Source organism: Pipra filicauda, unplaced genomic scaffold (assembly GCF_003945595.2).
Source record: "Pipra filicauda isolate LSUMZ 115617 unplaced genomic scaffold, ASM394559v2 scaffold47_size6085603_pilon, whole genome shotgun sequence".
Lineage (NCBI taxonomy): Eukaryota > Metazoa > Chordata > Aves > Passeriformes > Pipridae > Pipra > Pipra filicauda.
Genome location: NW_024104620.1, coordinates 5,600,302 through 5,626,514, shown reverse-complemented (window position 1 = coordinate 5,626,514; position 26,213 = coordinate 5,600,302). Strand labels below are relative to the sequence as shown.

At 54.3% G+C, this 26,213-nt stretch overlaps 1 protein-coding gene across 2 annotated transcripts in view; it reads right to left on the bottom strand.

Annotated features, from left to right (window-relative positions):
• The window catches only part of EPHA8 (EPH receptor A8), a 49,442-nt gene that overhangs the window by 4,626 nt on the left and 18,603 nt on the right, over window positions 1–26,213 (bottom strand). The window contains exons 3-15 of one of the 2 annotated variants that reach the window (XM_027746815.2): window positions 22,716–23,379; window positions 11,567–11,722; window positions 9,941–10,276; window positions 7,591–7,715; window positions 7,297–7,459; window positions 6,466–6,562; window positions 5,766–5,833; window positions 5,170–5,295; window positions 4,208–4,393; window positions 3,539–3,600; window positions 2,931–3,140; window positions 1,419–1,664; window positions 122–312 (exon numbers count right to left, since the gene is read on the bottom strand). In XM_027746815.2, the coding sequence (XP_027602616.1) occupies window positions 122–312; window positions 1,419–1,664; window positions 2,931–3,140; window positions 3,539–3,600; window positions 4,208–4,393; window positions 5,170–5,295; window positions 5,766–5,833; window positions 6,466–6,562; window positions 7,297–7,459; window positions 7,591–7,715; window positions 9,941–10,276; window positions 11,567–11,722; window positions 22,716–23,379 (2,630 nt within the window). The remainder of the gene's footprint in view (window positions 1–121; window positions 313–1,418; window positions 1,665–2,930; window positions 3,141–3,538; window positions 3,601–4,207; window positions 4,394–5,169; window positions 5,296–5,765; window positions 5,834–6,465; window positions 6,563–7,296; window positions 7,460–7,590; window positions 7,716–9,940; window positions 10,277–11,566; window positions 11,723–22,715; window positions 23,380–26,213) is intronic. The other variant, XM_027746816.2, reaches the window with a different exon arrangement.

The following is a 26,213-nucleotide window of genomic DNA, read 5'->3' as shown; positions in this document are numbered from 1 at the left end:
AAGTGCAGGAAGCTTCCCACTGCCCACCACAACCTGTGCCCATGGTCTCGAGGGAAGCCATTAGTGCTAGAGCTGAGCTGAAATATCCCTTATCCCCACCACACACATGCTCTGCCCTCACCTGTTGACGGTGGCCGTGCACTTGAGGTTGTCGGGGTTGCGGATCAGCTTGTCCAGGATGCAGACGATCTGGGAGAAGCGCGGCCTCTCGCCGCGGTCCTTCTGCCAGCAGTCCAGCATGAGCTGATGCAGGGTGGTGGGGCAGCCCATGGGGGCAGGCAGGCGGTAGCCTTCCTCCACAGAGTTAATGACCTGCAAGGAAGCCACACAAACCGCAGTGGAGCTGCACCCCCACCCCGCTCCCAGCCCCCCCAGATGGGAAGACCCCTGATGCCTGAGCTGCTGGGGCCGTCACACAGGGAGCAGAGCTAAAGCTTCATGCTCAACGACAGGGAATTGTTCTGTGCAGGAAATCACTGCTATGACAGCAGAGCTATTTAGAGGTCCAGTGGCCTAAAATATTGCAGCTTCCCTCCAGCAGACAAGCCACAAGGGCTGGACTCACACTTGGTCGTTCTACAGCCACTCTTCAGCAAGGCTGGAAGAAACCCTGTTTGAAGGAATTGTGTGGAGGAGGTAGTGTAAGCCACTGCATTCATGCCCTGCTGTCACCAAAGCCACTTTTAAAATAATAAAAACACTAGGAAAAGCGGGGGCTCTCAGGACTCCCAAAGCAGGGAGAAGCTTACAGTCCCCACAGGTAAAAAAAAAAAAAAAAAAAAAAGGAGTCCTGTGGTTCTTCAGAGTCAAAATGCTTGTTTTATTGCCTCCTTTTGGAAATTTTGAGCCCAGGTTGTACTCAGGATTATAACTTAGATTATAACAGATTTTATGCTACTCTTGAGGTGAGAGTGGCCTCCCATAACTCAGACAAGCCCAAAACCTACAGCTGGGTGGTGCCAGCCTGAGGCTCTCAGCAGCCTCACCTGGGCAGTGGAAGGGATGGACCCTCGGCACCGGGACTGGCAGGATCATGCAGTGGGACTGCAGTGATCCCAGGGAGGCCCTGACTCCTTCCAGGGACTGGGAAACTTGGCACGACATGCGCTGAATCTCTCCAGCCAGCATAAAAGGCTCGTCCAGAGCAGCAGGCAGGGCTGGGGACACCCATGGTGCACACAGCCAGGATGGCAGGAACCCCCCTGCTGCATTCACACCAGGGGCTTGAGTCAGTGTCCCCAGGCAATGGGCAGGATTGGAAAGGGCCAGCATGCAGGTTTGGTCACTGGGGGTCACCTTGCCAACAGCAGCCAGGAGCCACGGGGCTGCAGGGAGGGACAGCGCTCTGACGTCCCCACCGAGGGGACAAGCACACTGTGCACAGCCCTGCAGGGACGTCAGGAGAGGCAAGAGCTGACCTTTGGGCCCCTTTTGCCCAGCCCCGTGCTGGGCTGGCCCGGGGCAGGGCCGGAGGAGGGGCAGGCTGGTCCCCGCGCCGCCCTGCGCCCACTCACGTCCCGGTTGGTCATGTTCCAGTAGGGCCGCTCGCCGTAGGCCAGCACCTCCCACATGACGATGCCGTAGCTCCACACGTCGCTGGCCGAGGAGAACTTGCGGTACGCGATGGCCTCCGGAGCCGTCCAGCGGATGGGGATCTTCCCCCCCTGGAAAACCAAGCAACGGTGGAGGCTCAGAGCAGGCAGTGCTCAGCGTCCCGACCTCTGCATCCAGGACAAGCAAAAAGCTGGGGCGGTGTCTTCCGGAAAGGACTGAGAAGGACAACCCACACGAGAGAAGCCTAGAAGTGTAAGTGAAGGATGACTTCAAGGTGTTTCCAGTAGAGCGAGGAGAACACCTGTACCTATTTTACAAAGTCTTCCTGCACTCAGTGCTCAAGTTATAGGAATTCAGAGTGATGAAGTGGACCCCAGGGCTACCAGAGCGTGCAAGCACGGATCTGACGTTGGGTGTGGGCAGAGAGCCTGACTTGAGCAGAGAAGGAAAGGGATGGAATGTGCTCCCTGTTCCTCCTTGCTTTGGCAGGCAAGCACTGAAGAGGATGGCATGTTGAGCTGAAGGACAATGCTGACAAAAATCAGCAATATATGGACTAAGAATACACTTAAGCTGGAAATGTGGTTACCAGTCACCAGAAGAGGAAAGTTGTGGAGTAGGGAACACTGGGTGGTTCCCAGAGCACGTGGGGCAGGAATGGTATGTCATCCACCAGAGGTGTGCCAGGGGAGCACACTAATTCTTTTCATGGCCAAAGAAGAGTAAAAAGAGCTCTTTCTATTTAATGCAATTTATGTATTTCATGAAAATGTATTTGATTTTGCTTCCATTGACCTCCCATGGAGGAGCACATCTGGCTCCAGAGCTGTCGGGTGGGTCAGAAAAATCTCAAAATGGCTTCACAGACACAAGTGTCCTATATAAAATCACAGGTTGCAAAACCAATTCCCACTTTTCCCACATCCATGAATGAGGCAGAGTCACATGTTAAAACTAGTGTGTGGCCACAATACTGAAGAGTGGACCAGGACATTAACCTATGGAGCAATGGCTCTAGGATAGCTGAGGAGTGGATGGAGCTGCACAGTCTTGGGAAGGACTCCAACAGGGACATGTAGGCCACATGTGCCCACAGGAGCAGTTGGTCAGGGATGTTTATCAAATCCCTGCCCTCACATCCTGCTTCTCTGTTCCCTGCACACTCATTCTGGGATGTCCCTGTGTGAAGGACAATGCATTAAGGCTCCGAAGCTCTTTGCGTTCGAGCTGAGTTGAGTTTGAGCTCTTTGGCCCAAACGTCAGCACAGAGGTGACACTGCCATTTCTGCCCTTCCTATTTTGACCTGAGAGTCTCTAACTTTTCCATCTGTCAGGGCAATAACAGCCAGCAAGGACCAACACAGGGAGCCACCCACCGTGGTGGTGTAGGCAGCGTCGGGGTCGTCCTCCAGGATGCGGGAGAGGCCGAAGTCGGACACTTTGCAGACCAGGTTGCTGTTGACCAGGATGTTCCGGGCAGCCAGGTCCCGGTGCACGTAGCCCAAGTCCGACAGGTACCTCATGCCCGCTCCGATGCCACGCAACATCCCCACCAGCTGGATGATGGTGAACTGCCCGTCGTGTTTCTGGAAAGGAAAAAAAAAAACAACCCAGTGTCATTTGTGGTTTTCGCCGGCACCCTGTTGCTGCTGCTGTCATTAAACCAGCCCCCCCAGTGCCTCTCATCTTTGGCTTAGTACCTCCTCTGAGCCCAGCACCTCCCACCTGTCCCCTGCCCATTTTCTGCCCTCTCAGTGCCTCCGACATGTGCTCAGGCAGTTGTCCCTGCCTTTCCAGTGCCACTCCAGGGAGCCAGACGTGATGCCTGGAGCCTGCGTCTGCTGGAGAGGTGAGAGCCCAGCACACACAGCTCTCCCACAGGGCTTGCAGTGGCTGTGAGGCCGAGGACAAGGAACCAGCCTTTCCTCCAGCCGCTCAGCCCAGGGGGATGTGCAGTGAATAAAAACACAGCCTTGCTCCTTACCCTGAGGAAGGTGTCTAGCGAGCCGTTCTCCATGTATTCAGTAACAATCATTACCAATTTGCCTGCAGAAGACAAGGGAGGTCAAGTTAGCAGAGAAGTCACCTTCCTCTGGGAAGCCAAGTGACAAGTTTTTACTGGGAGAGATGTGAATCCAGGCCTGTGGGTCTCATGCAGCCCCTCAGAGTGGTCTCACCCCTGCATTGGGCACCACTGGCAAAACAGTGGGGATGTGGCAGTAACCCAGTCAGGTACCCCCTCCCTCCAGGTGCTACTGATGTGGATAGGTCAGCTTTGTTATCCTGCTGAAATTTGCATGCCATTAGCATAACGCTTTGCATTAGAATGGGTCTTGTTGAAGGAGGACTTTCAAATTATGATTCAATACAGGCAGCCTTTAAAATAAATATTGAGTAGGACATCTCCCAAACCAATAACCCTGACCTGGAGCACACTGAGGAGAGAGGTGTGGAACCACCACTGGGAAGTTTGTCCTGTAAGAGATGGCACAGGGGCGGGGTGGAGGGCATCTCAGGTAAATGGATATCCAAAAAGCCACTGGGGCAGCTGAGGGATGGAGTGCACCTAAAGTGAGCCCTGACCCACATCCCTCAGGTTGCCCACAGGGAGATACATCCCAGCTCTGCCCCACCATCCCTTCCAGCCACCTACTCCTGGTCACCACCCCTTCCAGGTGGATGACGTTGGGGTGGTCGAACTGTGCCATGATGCTGGCCTCGCTCAGGAAGTCCCGTCTCTGCTTCTCTGTGTAGCCTGCCTTTAGTGCCTTGATGGCCACGGGAATCTCCCTCTTCCCTGGCAGCTTCAGGCGGCCATAGCACACCTCTCCAGACTCCCCTGCAAGACAAGGGAAGGTGAGGGCACGGAGAGCTCCTCAGCTTCTCACACTCACTTACCAACACCATGAATCATCCAGTCTACCAGCACACTCACAGCCCCTCTGGATTTCACTGTGGATTTCAATCCCCTCCAAACCCTCCAGGATTCAGTCCTCTGAAAGAATTGCCCAATGCTGGAAGGGTGGGAACATCAGAAATCACCTCTGTCTGCTGCCTTTTCCTAAAGGGGCCAAGAGCAGTGATTACAGTAGCACTTGCTTTACTGCTTTTAATGAACAAAGGTGGGAGTCTCAGAGCAGCAAGGATGACCCCCACCCAGGCTTCCTCATGCTGCTCTGGGTTAAGTCCTTGGGGTGCTGCTAGTGAAGTTCCAGCTCCATCTCTGCCCCATGCTTCCCTGCAAGCCCTGTTCCTACACAAAACTCCCTTTTGTTCTGAAAATTCACCATTTCACTTACAGTTTCGTTTGCATCTTGTCACCCCAGGTTTCAAAGCAGGGTGGCACGTTGGAGCACCCACATGGGCCAGGCTGAACCATCTGCTGTGTCAGCCTGAGCTGTCGGTGCCACACCTGCTGACAAGTAGCCCCCCTGGCACCAGGCTGCTTCCAGTGGGTTCATTTCACGCACCAAAAACCCCCACTCTACCCATGGTTTGGATATCACAAGGGTAAGGAGCAGATGAAGCCCCCTAGCTGAGCACTGCTGTGGTCCCAGCAGGGCCATGGACACGGCACAACGTGATGCAAAGAGGCAGCTGGGCCCCGGGACTCACCAGACCCAATGACCTTCTCGATCTTGATCCGGGAGGCCTCTATTTCACGGGTGAACTCATGCACGGCCTGGCAGGGGTCTTCGTAGGCATGGGGATCCACGTAGAACTTGGACTCAGGGAACTTCACTGCCAGGTTTCAAAGGGGAGAGAGGAGAACAGCTCTCTCAGGCAGCCCCACGGGAAGGAGAGGTGATGGGCAGGGGCAGGATTTCAAGGGCCAACAGGCTGAGGGGTCACAGGGGTGCAGCCCAAGGAATCCTAAGTCACTCTTTGGCATAGCAGTCTCCTCAGAGCAGCCCAGGACCTGGCTTCCCAAGTGTTCTCCATGTGACTGTCCCTCTCCATCACCCCCCCCACCCCCATCCCTGCTGTCTGGGATGATCCTGCTTCAGTCTGATGGCACATTGTTCAACCCTTCAACCCCATTACCAGGACGCCCCTGAAATCAGAGCCCCTCTCAGTTCTCCTAAGACATGTTCACAGAAGCAGGCAGGAGTCAAAACCCTTCCCCCTGGAAACCACAGCAATATCAGGGGGTAACAGCCCACCTCTGTGCCCACCCACAAGGCTGGAGTTCTTCACAAGGAGAGTCCTACCTTGCCCATTCTGATAATGCATCTTCTCCTCATCAGAGTCCTGGAAAGCCTTGCTGTACCCGCAGTGCCTGCCACAGGGTGGGGACAAGGGTCAGAAGAGATGCCCCTGTCCCTCACTCCCCCAGGCATCCCAAAGGCAGGGTGAAAGGCAGCGCATGCCAGGGCTGTGGGCAGCCCAGGAGGAGCTGCATCCCTGTGTCTTGCTGGACTGACACTTTGGCCTGGATTGAGGTACTTTCCAGGTGCTCTCCAAGGCTTGGCAGTGCTTAAAGCTGCAGTCCTTTTGGGCTGTATGCCTGGGCTCCACATGCCTGGCTCAGCCATGTAGCACAGAATTCCTTAGATCTGTCTGATGGCAAAAAGCTCTCTCCCCTCCTGACCTACCTCCAGCCCATCCAGTCAGCCCTTGTACTGGTGGTAGTACTGGTACTGGTATTGTTATTGCTAGTGCCACTGATAATCCATATATTATATATATTATAGTGTATATATACTAATTTATTGCTATTCTGCCTGCTGGCATTAGAGAAAGATCTGGATACTGGCTGTGCCGCAGGGAAAGCAGTGACCCCTAAATGAAGTCTCTTGGCTGCTTATTAACCCGTGACCTGTGGATGCTCTGCACAAACCGAAAGGAGAAAAGTTGTGCTCAAGTTCTCTCATCCCTCCTGTCCCTCTCTGGCCTCCAGAAAACTTTTACCTCTTCTTGCAGATCAGGACCACCAGCAAGGCGACGAGGCCAGTGATGAGCGTCAGGCAGATCCAGACAATCGTCATCGTGTCGTAGCGGAGGGACACTGGGAGAAGCAGGGTAGGAAGGAGGTGAGCTGGGGTAGGGAATGCTCTGCTGAGCTCAGAAAGGTACCTACCACAATGGGGTCATGGTCTTCAAAGATAAAACACTATCCCTATCCATTCCCAGCTTTCGGTCTCTCTCAGCATATGGGGACCATTTACACACGGGGAAACTAAGCAGAGATCTAAGAAAGCCATGGTGACACAGCAAATCAGCACAGAGAGGAGCTCGATGCCCCAGGACCTCTCCAGGTTTTCCCTGCCCTAACTGCTATCTTCTTCCTCCCTCTTCTTTCTAGTGTATAAGCACAGAATCACAGAATCCTTGAGTTTGGAAATGACCTCTAAGATCACCAAGTCCAACCATTAACCCAGCACTGTCAAGCCCATCACTAAACCTTGTTGTCCCCAGGTGCCACATCCACATGCCTTTTAAACACTTCCAAGGCATGGTGACTCCACCAGTGCCCTGGGCAGTCTGTTCCAGTGGCTGACCACCCTTTCAGTGAAGAAATGTTTCCTAATATACAATCCAAACCTCCCCTGCTGCAACTTGACACTGTTTCCTCTTGCCCTAAGTACCTGAGGAGGGCAACCTCAAGCAATCCCTTCAGGCTGAAGTGCCTCCAGGCTCCCTGCTGGTGTGACAGAGGAACAGTGGTCATGGAGAAGGGCATCACCATCCTCCATGCTCCCTGCCCCACACTTCCCACACGCCAAAACTGCACACACTCACCTGGCTTCCCTGTTTCCACCTCCACAGTCTGACTGAACCTCCCGCAGCCGGCCGAGGTGCGAGCCCGGACCTGGAAGATGTAGCGGGTTGCAGGCTTGAGCCCAGAGATGGTGGCAGTGGTGCTCTTGGATTTCAGAGTCGAATAGCTCTGCATTTCCTTGTCCTGGGGGAAAAAAAGCAACGCCAAAAACCTCGCTGCACCAGCACAAGCGACCACAAAGCCTTCCAAAGAAGCCTCTTGTGCGAGGCTGGCGGGTGGCAGGGACTGGTCTGCAGCGGCAGGCTCGGCGTTACCTTCTCGTAGTACTTGATCTCGTACTCCAGGATGATGCCGTTGGGCTGGTCTGGCTCTTGCCACAGCAAGGTGACACTGTTCTGGCCCGTGCTCTCCTGATGCACCACCACCACCTGCGACGGGGCTGGGGATGCAGACACAGCACGTTAGGTGTCTGCTGAGGGGGTACTGTGGAGGGGTGGGACAGAAGGAGACAGCAGCAGGGAAGGGTGGAACTGGAGCCCCAGGCAGGACCCCTGGTTTGAACCAGGTGTCTGGTTTAATTAAAGCCATGTGGAGACAAGTGCTGTGATGGGAGCTGAAAACAGGCTTTTCCTTGCTTCAGCTGCCTTGATCTCTTTCCCATGGAGTAAGGAGCTCTGAGGAGATGAGAGGAGGGCACTGTCCCAGCACAGGCAGGAGGGGACACTGGTGCTTTGTTGTGATCTGGAGCCAGAAAGGAGAAGGGGCAGTGAGGGTGGAGATCATGGAGGTCTCTACCAGGACCCTGACCCCTCTTGTCCCACATGGGGTAACAGGAGAGGGATGGGGAAGAGAGAATGGGGAGATGATAAATGCCCAGAGGGGTGGTCAGGGTCTAAGCATGAGCCTAAAGGTGTCCTGGGTGTGCTTTTCTGCCCTGGGACACTTGTCACCTTCCCAGGCCTGAGCTGGGAGCCTGTGAATCAGTTCTTGAACCTGCCATGCCCCAGCTGGAGCTGTCACAGCTGGACGAACCAACTCACCAGCCTCTTTTCCCACTGGAAAATTTCCCACTGGAAGTTCCCCAGAGAGTGCAGTGGCTGCTGTGATGGCCAGGTGCAGCCATTGGGTCCAACTCACTGGAAGGGTTGAGGCACCTTTTGTGTGTTGAACTGATGGGGGGAAATGGGATGTGGCAGCTCTAGGGAAGACAGAACTGTTGTGGCTGTGGCTGCAGTACAGGGGTGTCACTGGAGCAGCACAGAGACTAAAAGAGGCCACAGGGGCTGCAGCAGCAGTGGGGTACCCAGGGACTGAAAAGCAGCAGTTTTAGCTCAGTTCTGCCTCCTCTGAGAAGCAGAAAAGGCTGTTGGTGCACAGCACCCTGGGCAGATGGGACAGGGTGGGATGGTGGGAATTAGTTTAACTCCATGGGCACATGCAATGCTCCAAACAGCCCCGGGGCATCTGTGCTGCATCTGCCTCAGCCTTGCTCAGCCATGGGGCTGGAGGATAAGGGTGACCAGCACCCAGCAGGGGCAGCACCCCCGTGCAGTGCATCAGGGGTTCCTCAGCCACCCTGGAACACAGGGGTGCTCTGCCATGGGCAGCAGCTGGAGCACTGCCCAGCACGGCAGACAAACTACCAAATTCCCAATCCTGCTGGTTTCACATCACCTGCAGCACTTTGCAGCAGGGAGGTTGAAATGGGAATATTCAGCACTTCCTGACAGCATCTCCCTCAGAGGCATCAGGCTGAGGCAGCTCATCACCACTTGGAGGGATTGGGAGGGATCAAGCCAGCAGGACTGAGCCAATTCCACGTGCTGCACAAGTGCCACAGCCTGGCATTAGTGACAAAAGGGCCTGTTCTCATCCCAGTCATGAGCTATTGCAGTGAAGCTCCCCAAGTTTCTCCCACTGACACCCCTGCCACGAGAGCAGAAGGGGTTCAGCATCACAGGAAGTTCTTGTGGGCTCATTTCAAACTGGGAGGATTAACAAGGAATGTCACTCCCTGCCCTCATCTCTCTGCCCACAGTGTGCTCCATGGAAAAGGGCTCTGGGAGATGCCCAGGTGACCCTGGAGCAAAGCCCTGTCCCACCTGGGCTAGAGCACTGCTCAGAGGAATTTTCTGGGGAAATAGCATTTTGCAGCAGGGGATTTGCAGAGGTGAGACATGCATAGGAGACACTTTTCTAAGCAAACATTGCTGTCACCTGCCAGGGCCTGGCATTGGTGTGAGCTAAGAGCAGAGCACGAACTGCTGCCCAGCCCTTTGGGAAGGGACAGAAGGTTGGAGGAACAGCCTTAAAGATTCATGCTCCACTTAGTGTTCCTGCCAATAAAAAAGCGTTCTCTGTGCCCCTGTCTCCTGCAGAAAAGGAGCCTCCAACAGCAGCTGGAAGGGGAGGGGGAGGAAAAAGGACACCACGAACCAGAGAAGGGTAAGAGGTGCCCCGGGCAGCAGCTTGTCCCACCTCAGCTCCCTGAACCCTCCTCCAGCAGCAGAGAGGACAGGGGTCACATCTCCCGGGGGTTCCAAGCCCATCACCAAACCAGCCCTTTGCTGTTAGAGCAAGTTCTGGCCCATGCAGACATCAGAGCAACGTCAGCATCACCCACACAGGCAAAGGCTGGAGATGGGGGGTGTCTGCTCCTCCTACCTGCCTGGTTTGTCGTGATGTTGGCGACTGCGGCTCTCCTGGACTCCAGGCTGAGGTCGGAGACGCCGTTCACGGCCTCCACCCAGAAGGAGTAGTTGGTGTGTGCCAGGAGGTTGGTGACAGTCAGTGCTCCCTGCACCAGGCTCATCTGCTGGGGCACGAAGCGGATGCCGCTGCCACAGGCCTCGCACGGCCCCGCGTCCCCCGCGCAGCGCCGGCACAGCACGTTGTACACCACGTCGGCACGGCCCCCCTTGTCCAGGGGGGGGCCCCACTCCAGGGTCACCGAGGTGCCGTTCACGCTGGAGATCAGGTTCACAGGAGCGGAGGGAGGGCCTGGGAGAGAAGAGGAGGTTCAGGCAGAGCAGGGGGTGCTGGGGTGCTGGGAATGGTGGAGCGTGGGACCGACGGAGAGACGCGCCTTGGGCATTTTGGGTTTGTGCCTGAGCGTACAAACGGTGCTGCAGGGAACACAGGACTGCCCAGGGAGAGGAATGCTCCGAACACAAGACAGCGAAGACACAGACAGGGCTAAGGGTGAAGTGCCATGGCTCAGGATGCCAAATGCCAGACAGCAAGAGAGGGTGTCTGTTCTGGGGGAAGCAGGAAGCAGCGGTGATGCAGGAAGCTTTTGGAGGAAGAGCCAAGGTGTTGATGAGCTGGATATGCTCATCTAAAGGGAAGGGAAAACTCACATTTCCTGGAAAGATTAATAAACTTGGGTGGATATCCCCTAGGGAGACACAAGTTGGATGTTGTTGACCTGTCTTTCACCCTGACCTCAACCATCAGCCTCACGCCTTTCTGTCCTTCTGGACCAACTACAGAAAGGAGGACTCCTGGGATGTCCTTGTCCCCTTTTAATAGCAGTGGGTCCCTCAAAGCAGCCAACTGCAAAGAGCTAAGCTAAGGCCTTAAAACAAGCCCTAGTGCCACATCCACAGAGAAGGAGAGCACAGCAACACTTGAGCTGCCCCAGTGGCTGCTCAGGGGTGTGTGACCATTCGGTGCACTTCTGCAAAGGAAAGCTGCAAAGGCTGGAGCTGGAGGGGGAGGAGAGGGTAGGGGTGTGCTGGTCTCTTCTCCCAGGGAATAAGTGACAGGACCAGAGGAAACAGCCTCAAGTTTTGCCAGGGGTGGGTTAGATTGGGTGTTAAGAGAAAATTTCTTCCCAGAGAGGGTGGTCAGACATTGGAACAGACTATGCAGGGCAGTGGTGAAGTCACGATCCCTGGAAGCGTTCAAAAAACCTGTGGATATGGCACTTGGGGCCATGGTTTAGTGGTGAACGTGGTGGTGGCGCTGGGCTGACGGATGGACCTGATTTTAGGGGCTTCTCCAACCTTAATGATTCTCTGATTCCAAGACTCTGGCCAGGGATGTTTGGAGAGCAGGATGACACAGGAGGAGGATGAGGACGACACAGAGGCAGTGAGGAAGCTCCTGCCTGAACAGAGACTCAGGGTTGTAAGGCTCTAGAGCTCCTTGGGCAGCGTGCACAGGGGCAGGAGTGAGCCAGGCTCAGCCAGGGAGCAGCTGTTGTGCCCCAGGACGTGCCGCCTGTCCCTCTGCAGCGTCGGTGGCCACCAGGGCAGACGGGGCAGGGGGTCCTCGGGGGTTACTCACGTGTGCAGGCGGCCGAGGGCGGGTCCTGCACCGCCCGGTAGAAGCTGCTGTCGCAGCGGCACACCCGGGCTGCCCGGCTCTCCGAGTGGCTGTGCAAGGGGCACTTGGCACACAGCTGGTCCCCAGGGGCCGACTTGTAAAATCCCAGCTGGCAGGCTGCAGGGGGAAGGGCAGAGGTTCAGAGGGATGCGCCTGGATGAGGGGATCCCACCAGCACAAAGCTGGACCGCGCTCTCACCTGGTGCGTGGGAAACCGGCCCTTCTCCCCAAGCGCCTGCCCGAGTCCCCTCCTGCTGTCCGGCTGCACATTGGGCTCTGTGAAAACTTTTGGCCCCCGGACTGCACCTACTGCCATCCTGGCACCCGTTCCCCACCGCTCCACAAGCAAACTCGGGTGTCTCTGCCGCTCCCGAGCTGCCTGCAAAGCTCCAGGAGTTTCCTTTGTGCCTGTGCCTGCTGTCCGAAGCTCTCCCCGGTGCAGCCACCGTCTGGCCCACTCTCTGCGGAGGGACAGTGAGGACAAACGAGACAGCCTTGAAAAAAAATGAGTTTTTTTTTCCTCCGACAACCCAACCTGCCTGCAGGTTCTCTGCCGCCTCCTGATGCAGGAGCTCGTCCCACGCCGAGGCTCCGCTCCATCCCACCCCCCCTTTCCCAGCAGCCCCTCGGGTGCATCATTTGTCACACAAACAAACAGCTCGTCTCTCGTTAGGAAAATCGATTCGTTCAAGAGTGACATGTGGCATGTCAGGTATCTGGGGGCGGAAGGATCTGCCCTCTCTTGCCGGTTTAGATTCCAAATAAGGAAAAGCAGGCTCTGTCTGAGTCCCAGTACTCACGAAGTACTTTTAGGACCAGTTACAATGATTCAAGGATTATTCCTGGCTCTGACTCATCTCTACTTTCCCCACTGAGGTAGTAATATCTTCATTTTCCTGTCTTTATATCCAGTGTCCAGATCTGCATACAGCCTCAGTTTTTGCTTCCAAGCATCTAGAAGGGTTTTGTTTGTGATCCACCTCCTCAGGGAGGCTGGGTCCCTCCATGCTGTTTGTTTTGTTCCTTGCTGATTCATTTTCTTTTTGATAACGCTCCTTTCCTTGCCACAGATCTCCCTGTGGCAGGCAGACCAGCATATCCCACCCATCACACACTGCACAGTAATACAGGAGCCCTTTTATAACTGAGCTACTTTAGCAATGGCAGCTGAAGGCAGTGCTCCAGCCACACACATCCCTGGCGTGGGGACCTCTTGCTGGTCCTTCTTCAGACTCTGTCACCAGTTTCTGTGGCACTTTGGCACCAAGTGCTCCTTTAACAGCAGGGGAGTGATACCAGCAGTGCTGCAAGTGCCAGAGGTGGTATTGCAGGTTGGTGTCACATCCTGCTACAGCAAAGGCCACCAGTTCCAGAGTTTGCTCCTGAACTCCTGCTCCTCCACTCCCCAAAGGCCATCAGAGCAAGGAGCAGAAATACCTGAACTTCGGGATGCAAGGGAAGGCAGTTGTGAAATTGCAGCAGCTTGGGGGTGGCTTTGTTCCCCAGGTGTTTTCCTGGCACTTTTCACCTCCTCAAGGGCATCAGAAGAGGAGAGAACCCAGGGGATGCAGATCTGGGGAGAGGTTTGCTGTCCCTTGCCAGTCACACCAGGGACAGCCCAGGACATTTGCCAGGCTCCTGTGCTGACTGGTCATGCCACATGCCAAGAGATTCAAGGACTCTCTACCCTTACCAAGAGTCCTCTGATGCTGCATCACCCTCTGGTTTGCAGCCCTTTGGTTCTGGGTATAAGACTGAGATGAGTGTTGATACACCCTGTTCTCAGGTGGTGACAAATTTGGGAGGTAGCCAGCTGGTGGAAAACAAAACAAAACAAAACAAAATCTCTGTGAATTAAATAAATCTGTAAGAAAGAAAATCTCCCAGTTTTTCCATGTGGGAAAGGATGAAGACACAGAATGAGCACAGATGGGAGCTGAGCAATGGGGCAGATGCAGGTCAGGAACTGCTGCCCTCAACTTGTGTGAATCTCCCTTGGACCTGCAAACCACCACCATCTCTAACCATGCAGCAACCAGGGACTTGTGATTCCAGAGGAACTGGAGTGGTTCCCTTCCACCAATATTTAACTAAGGGCAGAGAAATCAGTGCTGCCTCGGGTACAGAGACACAGGCAGCAGGAAGGATGGGAACACGAAGTGCAGCAGATTTGCACGGAGCAATTGTAATCACTTAGCATTTAATGCTGTAAAAAAACCATTAATTACCTGTAGCAATGAGTCACAATTATTTTAGATGCACTCAAGGGGAAAATTATACTAAATGACAAATTGCAGGTGAATTTGTGTGCCAGGGCAGAGCCATCTCCTGGCACAGGGACAGCATGAGCACACGAGGAGGACTGGAGAGCACCTGGGGCTGGGGCAGGCACTGCTCAGGCGGGTCGTGCACCTCTGGGTATCTCAGTGCTTTAGAGGGAAGCAGAACACATGTGCAAAGCCTTTCACAGGAACAGGAGAGGGCACTAGCTTGAACCTGCACAAGACATGAAATCCCTACAGTACAGGATGCCAGGCATGTCCTGCTCTGGATTGAGCTCTCTCATGCCAGGCCAGTGATGTGTGGAGGACCAGGACCTCCTGGGTTAGCTCTGGGAAGAGCAAACAGCAGAGAAGTGGCCAGCAGGAACAATTCAATCAATGCACCAGGCATAAAATCCACTGGTCTCCATAGCCGTGGCTGTGGCAGCACACACAGAAGCCTCTCAAATCTGAAGCCTCCCACCAGTGAGGTTGTGCTGCTGTCTTCACTGCAGCCAACTGCTGCCACCTGCCAGAAGTGCCCTCCCAGGAGCCCTGCAGAAGGTGGGGTTTTCTTTTCTTCCCATTATTTTATTCAGTTGATACCCTTGCTCTGTGTCTGAGGATCTCATGTCCTGTCTCTTTGTGAACTCCCAGAAGTCCTGTTGCTGGTGTCCTCCTGTCCCCAGTGCCATTATTCCCCCCTAGTGCCCAGCCCAGGATGCCTGTCCCTGCAGTTTCATCTCATGGTGTGGTTTTGCAGTGCAAGTGGGACAGGAGCAGCCCTTCACCTGCCACTCAGCTCAAGACTTGCACACCTAACTGGGCTTGCAGCCTGTGCAGACCTGGCTGGTCCCAGTATCACCAGCAAAGCCTACAAATCCCAACACTAAACCCCCGCTTGGCAGAGCACATCTCTAGCCCTGTATTGCACAGGTGAGTCCCCAGTGATCAACCCCAAACCTGTTTGGTTCAATTCCGTGGGGTTTCCACTGATCCCCACACCCTGCACAGCTCATCTTGCCTGTTTTCCCTGCCCACCAGCCTGACTCTCACATGTCGTGTGCCCAAGGGAGCAGCAGGTTTGTCTCAGGAACAGTGAGCGTGGGGAGGGATCTGCTCACCATCTGGAGTTCGGTCCATTTGTTTCCCTCCTTCTCCATCCTCTGGGGACGGGACAACATCTGCTAATAAGCTGGCAGAGCTCGGGAGATGATGGATGGACCTGTCAAGGATATGCTGGCTGGGAACAAGCTGCTCTTCTCACTCTGAAGTGGCTGTCTGGGTCTAGTGCTCTGCAGGTGGACCTGATGGGACCACCACGGGCTGCGTTGGTGGGGCTGCAAATGCAAGCACTGACCCCATGTCACTCCCTTTCAGCTTCACCCTCAGCCTGGGAGGTTTGGGCGTGGCTGAGAGGGTGCCATGGGGCAGCTCTGTGACCCCAGTGCTGCCAATTGCTCCCTTTCCTGACCTTTCAACAGATCTGGGCATCTGCAAGCACCAGAAGAGCAGTCATATACTTCCCTTTGGCCACGCCAGGAAGAGATAGAGATGGAAATAGAGGTGTCACAACCACTGTGACAGCCAGAGACAGGCACCAGTCCCAGAGCCCTCCAGGCTGCAGAAGCCAGCACAAAAAATCCAGCTCCTTTCAATCCAGTTTTCAGCATGATGCCTCCAATCTCAACTCCCACATGACACAGACACTGAAACAGGAGCAGGTTATTCTCAGTCGTGTCCTAAAAAGAGGCATCTGCCTCATTGCCCAAAATCTTGTGCTTTTACAAGGCTGTGCTCCCCTTTCCCTGCAATCTCAGCTCAGCCCAGGCTCTGGCCTGGTTGGTGGTCTGGAGGGGTTTTGGGGCCTGGCTGGCAGATGCTTTCAAGTAAACTCCTGGTCCATAGATCATGGGTTGCCCTACGGCCCTGCTGATGCCCACACATCTTCTGTGTGCTCTTGCCCCTGCACCCCCTGATCACTGCCTTACCTCTGAGTGCCACGAGAGCCTGACCACAACTCAGCTCCCACCTTGCAGTCCCTCTGCTGCAACCCTTCCTGCCCCCAGGAACCCATCACACCACCACACACACCTGAACTTGTCTCTGTCGCCCCAGACTCCACCTCACATCCCTGCTGCTTGACCCTTCTTCCCACAGTTAACCCTTTGCACCCCTGAGTGTTTCAGAGGGAGGAACAGGGACACTCTTTTACCCATAAAGACTTTGCAAAGCCAGCAGAACCCTGTGCATGAGGCTGCCAGCAAATGGCACGCGCAGCAAAGGACTCCCTGCGTCCTTCTTGATAACACCCAGACTTTTTTGCCACCAAGACAAGTTGCATAAGGACAGTCTCCTGCTCTTCCAAGTGGAGTAATTCCACTTGTAGTGCTGGGCAAACTGGAACCGTGGTGGTCCAGACTGGCTGCATCCCAGACTGGAAATCTGCATGGTGCTGCCATAGAAAAATCAGCATCTCTAGCCTTACAATCCCAAAATTGGTTTGGGTTGCAAGGGACTTCAAAGATCATCCAGCTCCCCTGCCTTGCCATGGGCAGGGACACCCTCCACTGGATCAGGTTGCTCAGAGCTTCATCCAACCTGATTTCAGCCCTGTTGGACACACACCTGACTCTCTTCTGATCTTCTTTCCCATCTCTTAAAAAAAAAAAAAAAAAGGACAAAAATAAAAGTAGGAAACATCCAAATCCCAGTTTGCTGCTTCCTGGTGCAGACATCCTTCTGTGGGAGTAGAGGTGATGCTGTGCAGACTTCTGTGGGAGAGACAGCCTGGCACGCTCAGAGCAAAGGCTTTTTTATAAAGCTTGTCTGGGGAAATGCCACAACTTGCAGGAGTTGGATGGAAACAGGCAGCCTAATGCTAGAATTAGAAAAAAAGCTGTTTCCCAAACTCAGCCTTGTCAAAGGGTTTTAGACAGAACTATCCAAAGCTTCTGAAAAAACCCCCACAGATTTCATGACCAAAACCAGACCCAGAAAACACAGTCTGGAGTAGGGAAAGGGGCCGAATGGGAGCACCCCTGAAGGTGACAGTGCTGGAGGTGTCCCTGCTGTGAGGCAAAAATTAAGAAAGGACACACAAAACACTAAATATTTCATCCCACCCCTGGCAGGAGCTGGAATGGAGCTCTGGGGGCCGTGTGAGCCCTCTCACCACATCCATATAACTGTGGATGTGTAGAGGGGCTGAGCTGCAAAATAAAGGTTCCCAGCCCTCCAGCAAGTGAAGAGCATCACAGTGGCCAGCACAGTCCTCACCCACACACAGCTGAACTCCACCAGCCTTTGGATCCCCTTCTCCTTCATGGAAAAGTGTCAGCAGCAGCATGTTGTTTTCAGAAGAGGGAGAAGTCATCACTTGAAGCAGTGACATGGGTGGGATCTGGAGCTCATGCCAAGTACAGAACAACTTTTTGGCAGGGTCCTACTGCTCTGTGGGATGAGGAGCATCTTCCCCATGCAAGGCAATCACACCAAGCCTCTGAATATGCTGGTGGGGAATTTGATGTCCCCAGCCCCCCACTGTGTTACACTATCCCCAGGGAAAGGACTGCTGCGGAATTCCAGCTCTTTCCTGCAGTCTGGCTGTGTCCCAACTCCCCAACAACAGCTTCCCAGGCACCTGCACATGGGAAATCCAGAGCGACAACCTGTGTTCATTACCTGAACTCAGCCAAATTCTGTGGAAGAGTTCAAACAAACAAAAACCCAAACAAAAAAAACATTCCCAAACTGGTGAATGTCTTTGAGTGCTGCCAGTTCCATTCATCATAGCCCAGCTGCTCTTTGGCACTTCTTAGAGGGGCCACAGAGACCAACAAAGCACAAATTAAATCTGTTTCATCCCCATCACTTCCCTGAAATCCAGCCTAGCATCATTCTCACCCTTTATCTCTGTCAGCAGAAAGACACAGAAAACTCAGAGGAAAAGTGGCAAACAATAAAATATTCAGCCAGGGACAAAACCTGTGTTGTTGTGTTGGTGGGACAAGGGCAGCTCTGCAGGTACCTCTGTCCTGTTTGTTTGTTCCTTACCAGAAAACTAAATAAATAGGTTTAGGTGCTGGGATGCTGCTTTGTTTTGTTTTCCCAGTCATTGCAGTTAGCCACTGGATTTTAGAGGAGAGAGTGAGTGTGCTGGAGACACTGGGATCACCTTGTCCTGCCCCCTGCCTTCTCCAGCCTCCTCACTGGGCTGAATTAGCCACACACAGAGCCCAGCACCCCTGGGATCCAAACAGACCAGCAGCCAGGGCTGTGACTGTGTGCTGGAAGTCCTGGTATGAGGCAAGTGTGAATCCAAGGATCCCATCCCAGGGCTGTGTAAGCCTCTAGGGGAAGAAGTCTTTCCTAATGAAAAAAGGGAAGAGAGTAGGTTTAGATGAGATATTAGGAAGAAGTTGTTCCCTGTGAGGGTGGGCAGGCCCTGGCACAGGTTGCCCAGAGAAGCTGTGGCTGCCCCTGGATCCCTGGAAGTGTCCAAGGCCAGGTTGGACGGGGCTTGGAGCAACCTGGGATAGTGGAAGGTGTCCCTGCCCATGGCCAGGGGAGGGAATTGGATGAGCTTTAAGCTCTGCTTCCCCCTTGCCCCACCAGCTGCAGGACTGACTTCCTTCATAAATGTCCATGGATGCAAAACTGTATTCACAAGCACATAATTACCAACCTGGGTATTTTCTCCTCTTAATTAGCAATGCCATGGTTCTTTAATTGCTCGATTAAAGTTGCCCACAAGGAAGGTTTAAGGTACATTAAATCTGCTGATTGGTTCATCAGCATGAATCCCACCAACTGGAAAAAATTAACTGGCTTCCAGATTGCTAACCAGACTCTCCAGATCCATTTCCACCAGCCGTGTCCCACAGGAGGCAGGAGAAAGCCCAGCAGTCCTTCCCCTATTCCCACTTCTCCTTCAGTTTGGGAGCTGGAGGGGAAGAGCAGTGGCAGCCTCCCTCTCTTCTCCCTCTTTGTCCAGAGGACAAAGGCCATTTCTTGGCTGAAGCAGAGCTGGGGAAAGTCTAAACCACACACAGCAGACCCCTGTTTGGTGGCTACAGACACCCATCCTCATGTGCAGATGGGCTGATGGAGCAGGAATTAGGACTTGCTCAGGTGCTGCTCCCCCATCCCTGTTTTCCATCCAAAGGCAACAGCCAGGCTGAAGGCCCCGAGCACAGCAGAGGGAAAGCAGAACCACTTGTGAAAGCCATGGATATACCACAAAGATGCTCTCTGGAAATTCTGCCAAAGGCTCATCCACCTGCTCTCACAACAGGGAAGAGGACCTGTCCCTCTGTTTTACCCTTTTGCATTTCTTCATTAAAGAAAATGCTTCCTGGGAGATTCTGTGCTCCTGGAGGTGTCCCTGGCTGGATGCTGGATGGGTTTGTGTCAGCTCCCAGACAGCAGCACTGTGATCTGTAGCCATGGCACTGCCACTGATGTTCCAAACTGACTCTCTGTGCATGGACAACCTGGGAGCAGCTGAACAGATTTTAGCTCAATTTTAAGTTTTGCTCACTGATAACTGGTGAGAGATGCAGCCCAAGGAATAATTCAGGGTCCCAAAAGGTGGACCCTCATGCAAGGACCGTGGCTTTACCAAGATCCATCCACCAAGGACCATCACACAAGGTCTTGGTGGCTCAGGAGCCCTCCCAAAGAGGACGTGGTAGGAGGGATGTGGTTGAAGAGCCACTGTCCTCACCTGCCTGAGCTTCCCATCCACCTCCCCATCCATCCACCCACTGGACATGGTACACATGTCTCAGCCCTCAGCCTTTGAGGAGGTGGGTTACAGGTCCTTCCCTTCCCACAGAAGCAAAACCAGGGTTAACAAGCTCCCCTTTCCCATCTCTCTAATTGCACTGACCTTATTGAAATGGATCTCTTATTTGTCCTGCACAGCAGCTGCATGTCAATAAGGTGAATTATGCTGATTGCCTCCTTATCTGATAAATTGCTGGGACAGATCCTTTTCCCTCCTGCTCTTGCTTATTCTGCTGTTTAGGCAGAGCAGTTGCTATTTGCTGTGGGTAAGAGATGTTAATGTGTCGTGTGTGGACCGATGCACTTCAAGGAGGAAAGAGCAACGACTCTGAGGCTGTGGGTGATGGGGTGAGGGAAGCAAAGTCCTTCAGAACCTTGAAAACCAAGGGAAAAACAAGTGGGGCAGCAGGGTTGTGCTGTCCCAGGAGGGATTTCATCCTTGTGGTGGCCGTGGCAGAAGGTGCTGTGGGGCTAAACCGATGGGAATTTTAGGAGCTGGCAGAGCCCAGGATGCCATCAGGAGCTGTGGGAATTCCTGCTCAAACCTGGTTTCTGCCCAGTAAGGCACTGGAGCACACGTGCCCATTCACAGCTGGAGAAGGGGGTCACATCTGATGCCAAGCCAGCTGGCATCCTCAGGTCGTCCCTATCCCAGTGTCCCAGGGCTGAGATCTGGCCGGGGATCCCATGGAAACTACCCCTCACATCCTTATGGCAAATGTTAAGACATCAAAACAAGGTGAAACGTGTGGATCCCACTGAGACGGGTGCAGAAGTCAGAGATCCCAAACACCACCCTCCTGCTCCCAAAAAAGGTGTATCCAATGTGATGGATGACAGCAAAGACCCATCCCTGGAAGTATCCAAGGCCAGGTTGGATGGGGCTTGAAGCAACCTGGTCCAGTGGAAGGTGTCCCTGCCCATGGCACGGGGGTGGAAAGAGATGAGCTTTAAGGTTCCTTCCAACCCAAACCAGACTGTGACTCTATGACTCTGTAAAGGGGATGAGAGACAGAGAATTTCCCAGTGTTCCTGCACATATTCACCATGTGGCACCTCACCCTGTCCTTCCCAGCTCTGTGGCACAACCTTCCTTCTCCTCTGAAGGGCTGGGAACAGCTCTGGCTTTGGTCTGGTTTCCTGAGCTGTCCTCCATCACTCTGGCAGGTCCTTAGAAAAATGAACGTTAAAGAGGAGAGGGAGAAACCTCCACTGTTCAAACATCTTTAGCTTTGACAGATAAGGTGTCTGGCTGTGAAAGGCAGAAGGAAATTAATTTGGAATCACATTTTAAACACTGCCATAGAGGCAAAGTATCTTCTCTCTAATTTCCACACATCCCCCTGCCCCCCCGCCCAAGCAAAAAAATGAATTTCCCTGATATTTATAGAAAGATTATTAGGGCCACTAGGAGTGATTTATATCATCTCATCCCTGTGGCCGAGAATGAAAAATTGCTGGGGCGACAGCGGCTGGAATCCTGCTTTTGTCCTCCTGACAATTAAAACGGCTAATTTCCAACTCCAACAGATCTGCTGGTGTTATAAATCACTCCAGGAAGGCATTTTTTCAGCCTGAAAAGTGAACTCTGCCCTAATCAGGTACAAGATCAGAGATTTGCATCTGTTTGCTTTCCTATGTACTCTTGCTCCACACCCACCCACCAAAGGGGATGTGGGCAAGGAGGTGCTGCCCCTGCTCACTTGATGCTGGGTCATCAAACTGTGCTGGGAACTGGAAAAATGTGACAGGGAAAGCAGGAGAGGAAGATGACACTGAGGTCAGAGAAAATCCAGTGACATTTCCGTCCGGTTTCTGATGCCACAAGCCTTGGAGAGTTTTGCTGGGTCTGGGTCCACCTCCATGCAGAAGGGCCACCTGGGAGCACATGTTGGACCACACTTCCTCCTGTGCCATGCTTATGGTAGGAGCAATCCCACTAGAAAAGGGCAGGAGGGCACGGCAGCTCTCCCACAGCTTTGCTTCCAGGAGAGAGCAAACCTATCTGAGGAATCCCAGGAAAATGAGGCAGCACCGATGCCACAGATTCCCTCAGCCTCCTGGCTTTGGGATCTCCTGGGGCAGAGACTGCAATACAGGACTGCTGGAGGGGAATACAGGGATTGGGTGTTTGGTCCTTCTGAACCAACTCACAGATCTTTGCAGTGGTGGAGCTGGACCCAGCCCTCCAGGAGGCCCTTGCTGGCGTCCCCTCCCACAGTGGCGTGTGCCTGGCCCCACACACACCTTGCACCCACTCTTTAACATGATGGAAGACCCTTTCCTATCTACCCCAGGATAACTCTCAAATCAATGGTCGCAGACAGGAAGAGTTTGGGATAGAAGCATTTATTCTGCCCATCCTTCCCACTCTATGTAGCCGGGGACCTGCGGGAGCCAGCGCCAGTCCCAGCAGCCCTTGGGTCTATTCCAGCCCGGTGCCGGACGTCCTAACCTTGAGTCAAGTCTCCCTAAGACAAATCCTCCACCTGACATTTCCACGGAGCTCAAACAAAGGCCCCCGCACTCATATTTGTGCTGCTCCCCCTCTCCACGTCCCAGGAAGAAACCGAGCGCAAACAAATCCGTGTGCAGGGCTCTCCCGGGGAGCTCTGTACACACACATCCCGCACGCCTGCTGCTGGTCACCCCACTTCCTTATCACAGTTTGTACAGTCGGCAGCTCACAGCCTGCCCAGAGGGCCCCCCGGGAAAGCTCCCCACACCCCCGGACGTGGGGCTCGGCAGCAGCCCCGGGAGGGTGAGGGATGGACACAGTGACCTTGTTTCATGAAAGCTCCATGTTTTTCTTTTTTTTGTTTCCCTCCCTTTCAAGCCCCTGCCAGCGGTGGGGGTGTTTTGGAGAGGCCAAACAACACATTTGGGAAGCGTGAAGCCAGCCAGCAAAGGCTTGGGCAGCCCTGGGCCTCCACAGGAGGCTGGCTGTGCCAGTTTTTGTGAAAAGGCATCTGTCCTCAGCCCTTCTCCAAAGAGGCAAGAGCCCCTCGTGGCCATCCCTCCCCTTGCAGGCACTGCAGGCAAGAAGCAGGGAGACTCACCCATGCAGGAATCCCGCTGCTCTTCGTAGCCAGCACTGCACACGCACTTCCCGATGGGCACCAGCCACTCTCCCTCGGCGCTGCAGTACATCTTGGGGGTGTCCCTCTCCTCCGAGTGGCCCACGCACTCTCCCCGCACTTCCACCAAGGAGGACGAGTCCGCCCCAGTCACGGCCTCAGAGAAGGATGCCAAGTTCCTCACTGTAGCCGGGCACTTCTTGTAGTACACCCGCACCGAGACGATGGCAATGCATGCCCCGATGTCCTGGAAGGCCAGGTAGAAGCCCCTCTTGCTCAGCGGCCCCACGCCCCGCACCTCCGTGTTCAGCTTCAGGCGCCGCACCCCCAGGTCCACGTTGGTGAAGCTCTCGTCCGCTGCGATCGTGTCGATCTTCATGAACTGGCTCTCCCGGGTGCTGGTGCCCAGGTCCCGGTCGGACTCCATGTAGTAGAGATTGAAGGTCTCCTTGCAGGTGCCCAGCACACCTGGCATGCTGTTGCAGTCCCTCAGCGTGAATTTGATCTCCGCGTAGACCCGCCGCGCGCCGTCCCGCTGAACCCAGTTGGTCCGTAGCCAGTTGTTCTGGTTGGGGGTCATGACATTACAGACCTGGTAGGTGTGGATGGGGCTGAAAAACTCATCCATTTCATTGATCGAATCCCACTGTGGGACAGAGAGAGAAAAGGTCATTCCTGATGTCCCCAGCCACCGGCGGAGCACAGAGCATGCACAAGTCTGCCGTCTCCCGCCCCAGGATGAACTCCCTCTGCTCCTGTGCCTGGCTGGGAGGTCACTGCTGCCACAGGGCAAAGGGAAATGAGGAGGAGCAGCATCTAACCAGCACTGATTTGGGCAGTGACTCCCAGCCCACCCTGCTGCAGCTCTGCGTGAGGTGCACCCTGTTTATTCCCGTCTGGGAACACTTGCGTGAGGTTGATGTGCTGGCAGAGGCTGATGGCAGCATGTGCCTGGGAGGGCTCCAAACCCTCTAGATCATGTCTGTGAGTCCCTTTTCTTGGTGCTCAGCCCATCATTGGCAGCAGCAGGAACCACCTGTGTGGTGCTCACCTGGGTCTCCTCTGGCTCATGCACTGTCCATGCACGAACTCAACTGGGTGCTTTCCATCTGGAGAAGGAGTTTCAGGGTGGGTAGCACAGGGTGAAGGGGAAGCATGCAGTGAACACAGGACTTCCAACAAGAAACAGGGGCCCGTGGGAGCTCAGAGCCCTCTTCTTCCCCACAAGGTGATGCCAGTGTGGCTCCTCGGTGTGAACCCACAGTGCTCAACCCAGCTGAGAGGCTGGATGGGGACTGGCTCTGGGAACACAAAGGTTCGTGGCTTGACAGCTCTGGGGTGAAAATTCCATGTTGCAGTGGCAGCAGGGGGAGTCTGGGGAGGAGATGCTGGCAAAAGCATGTTGCAGCAAGCAGGATTGCAATGAAGGGTGGTCTGGGTCAGTTTAGAGGGACAGTGACATGGGTGTCACCCAAGGGAGGGATGCTAAAGGGTTTAACTTATGAGAAATGAGAAGTAGTGATATTTTGAATACAAATTAATTCCATAGCTGAGGGACAAGTAGAACTTAGATACTGTAGGCTACAGGACACTTTGGGGGGCTCACTCTTGCCTCAGGACTTCCTCTCGAACCTCAGCAACCCCTCGCCAGGACTCACAGACCTTCCCTTCTCACCCACCACCTCTTCAGCTCACATTCCTGCCCAAACCAAGCACTCTGATCACACCCCCATGGATGGGTCTGGGACTCCTGAATTGTTACGGGAAAAGGGGAGGAGGTGGAGGAGCAGAGGAGAACTTCAAACCTTCTGACTTTTCCCTGGACTTGGAAACAGGCTTTGAAGATGCCTGAGCTCCACTCTCGTGCCCAAGTCCAGCTGTGAGGGGCAGCCCCAGATGCACTGCTGCAGAAGCTGGGGAAGATACTGGCACTGCTGCAGCAATTGCTCCTCTGCCTTCCAAATCATCGCCCCTCTCCTCACACCAACATCAGCACCCCCCTGCCTGCACCATCCTGGGGTCCTGGCTCTGCCTGGGAGCTGGCAGGGAGCAGCCCCCACCTCAGCACCGTGTGTACCCAGCTGTCTGGGGGGAATGGGGAGCCAAGGAAAGCTCCAACCATGCCTGCACAGAGCAGGAAAACTAATCTTTTAAGCAGCATTACAAGCACATTAAAATAAACTGCCAGGCTTGCCCTGACAGGGCAAAACTGGTGTTTTCTTATGCAAGTGGTGACCCGTGTTTCATTACAGATACAAAACCAACAGCAGTCCTGAGAGAAGGATGCTCAGCTCAGAGACAGTGAGCCCGAAGCCTTCACCCCAGTGACTGTGGGAGCTGACCAGGATGCAGATCCACTGGGACAGGCACCTGCCAGCCTTGCTGTGTGGCCACCAGCACTGCAGGGACAGGACACAGCTAGGGGAGGGCAGCACACCTCCAGAGTGTGTGAGATACTGGAAAGATGTATCAGTGATACCTGTAAGACAACCCACTCCCTTCTCCCCTCTCAGATGGGAATGTCCTTCCTCATTCGACCTCCTTGACCCGCAGCTCCTGGGCAGGTGGTGTGGTGCCTTCTGCTCGTGTGAGGGTGATCAGAGCAGTCATTTTGGTGAGGTTCATCTTCAAAACTTCCCCAGCATCATGCATTTAGGAGAAAACTCTGCTCTCAGCTCCTAAAGAGCTTAAAGTTACCTGGAACAGGCAGTAGCTCCAGGTGCAAACTAACACGGAAACTCATTCTGAGGGAAATATGTCTGCAAAGGGGGTGAAAGTCAAGCCACTGCCAGAGGAGAAAAATGTTTCCGGTTCATTTAAAAAAACCTTGTCTTCTGAATTCCAGAAATGCCCAGGTTTGTCTGGGGATCACTGAGCTCAGGTAGACAACACGGAAAGGGGCCAGGCTACCGGTGTGCTTGGCTGGAGGGGTGAGGGCAGCACCCCTCAGCTTCTCCAGCCACAGAGACGAGCCTGTAGAAGGTGCTGTGACACCCGGGACACTCCCCTGCTGCTTGCCCAGAGTGTACAGTGGTGCTCAGGAGTGTGGGCAGAGCCAGGCACGGCACAGCCCCTCTGCCTCTCCCTGCTCCCACACCCGCCTGTGCACACGCTGAGGCTCTTCCGAGGGTGTGGAAGTCGCTGTCGAAATTAATCGAGCACAAATTAACACAACATCTGCTTCCTGTCTTTTCCCTGCTGGGTTTCCCCGGGGGAAGTGAGGCAGAGCCGAGCATGGGAGGATACACGCGGGGAGAGGGCAGAGCTGGGGGGGTGAGCAGGGATTACCCTCCCGATGCACAGCCAGCTCCCCTCGGCGATGCCTGTGGGGCCGGGGCTCTCCAGGAGTGTCCAGCGAGGGAAAGATGAGGTTATTGTGTGCACCAAAATGCTTTGGCTCCAGCTCGTGTGGTTGGTTTGCGTCTCCAGACATTCACTTCTCTCCCAAATCTGGCACAGGAGATGCAGCTCGTGACTGCA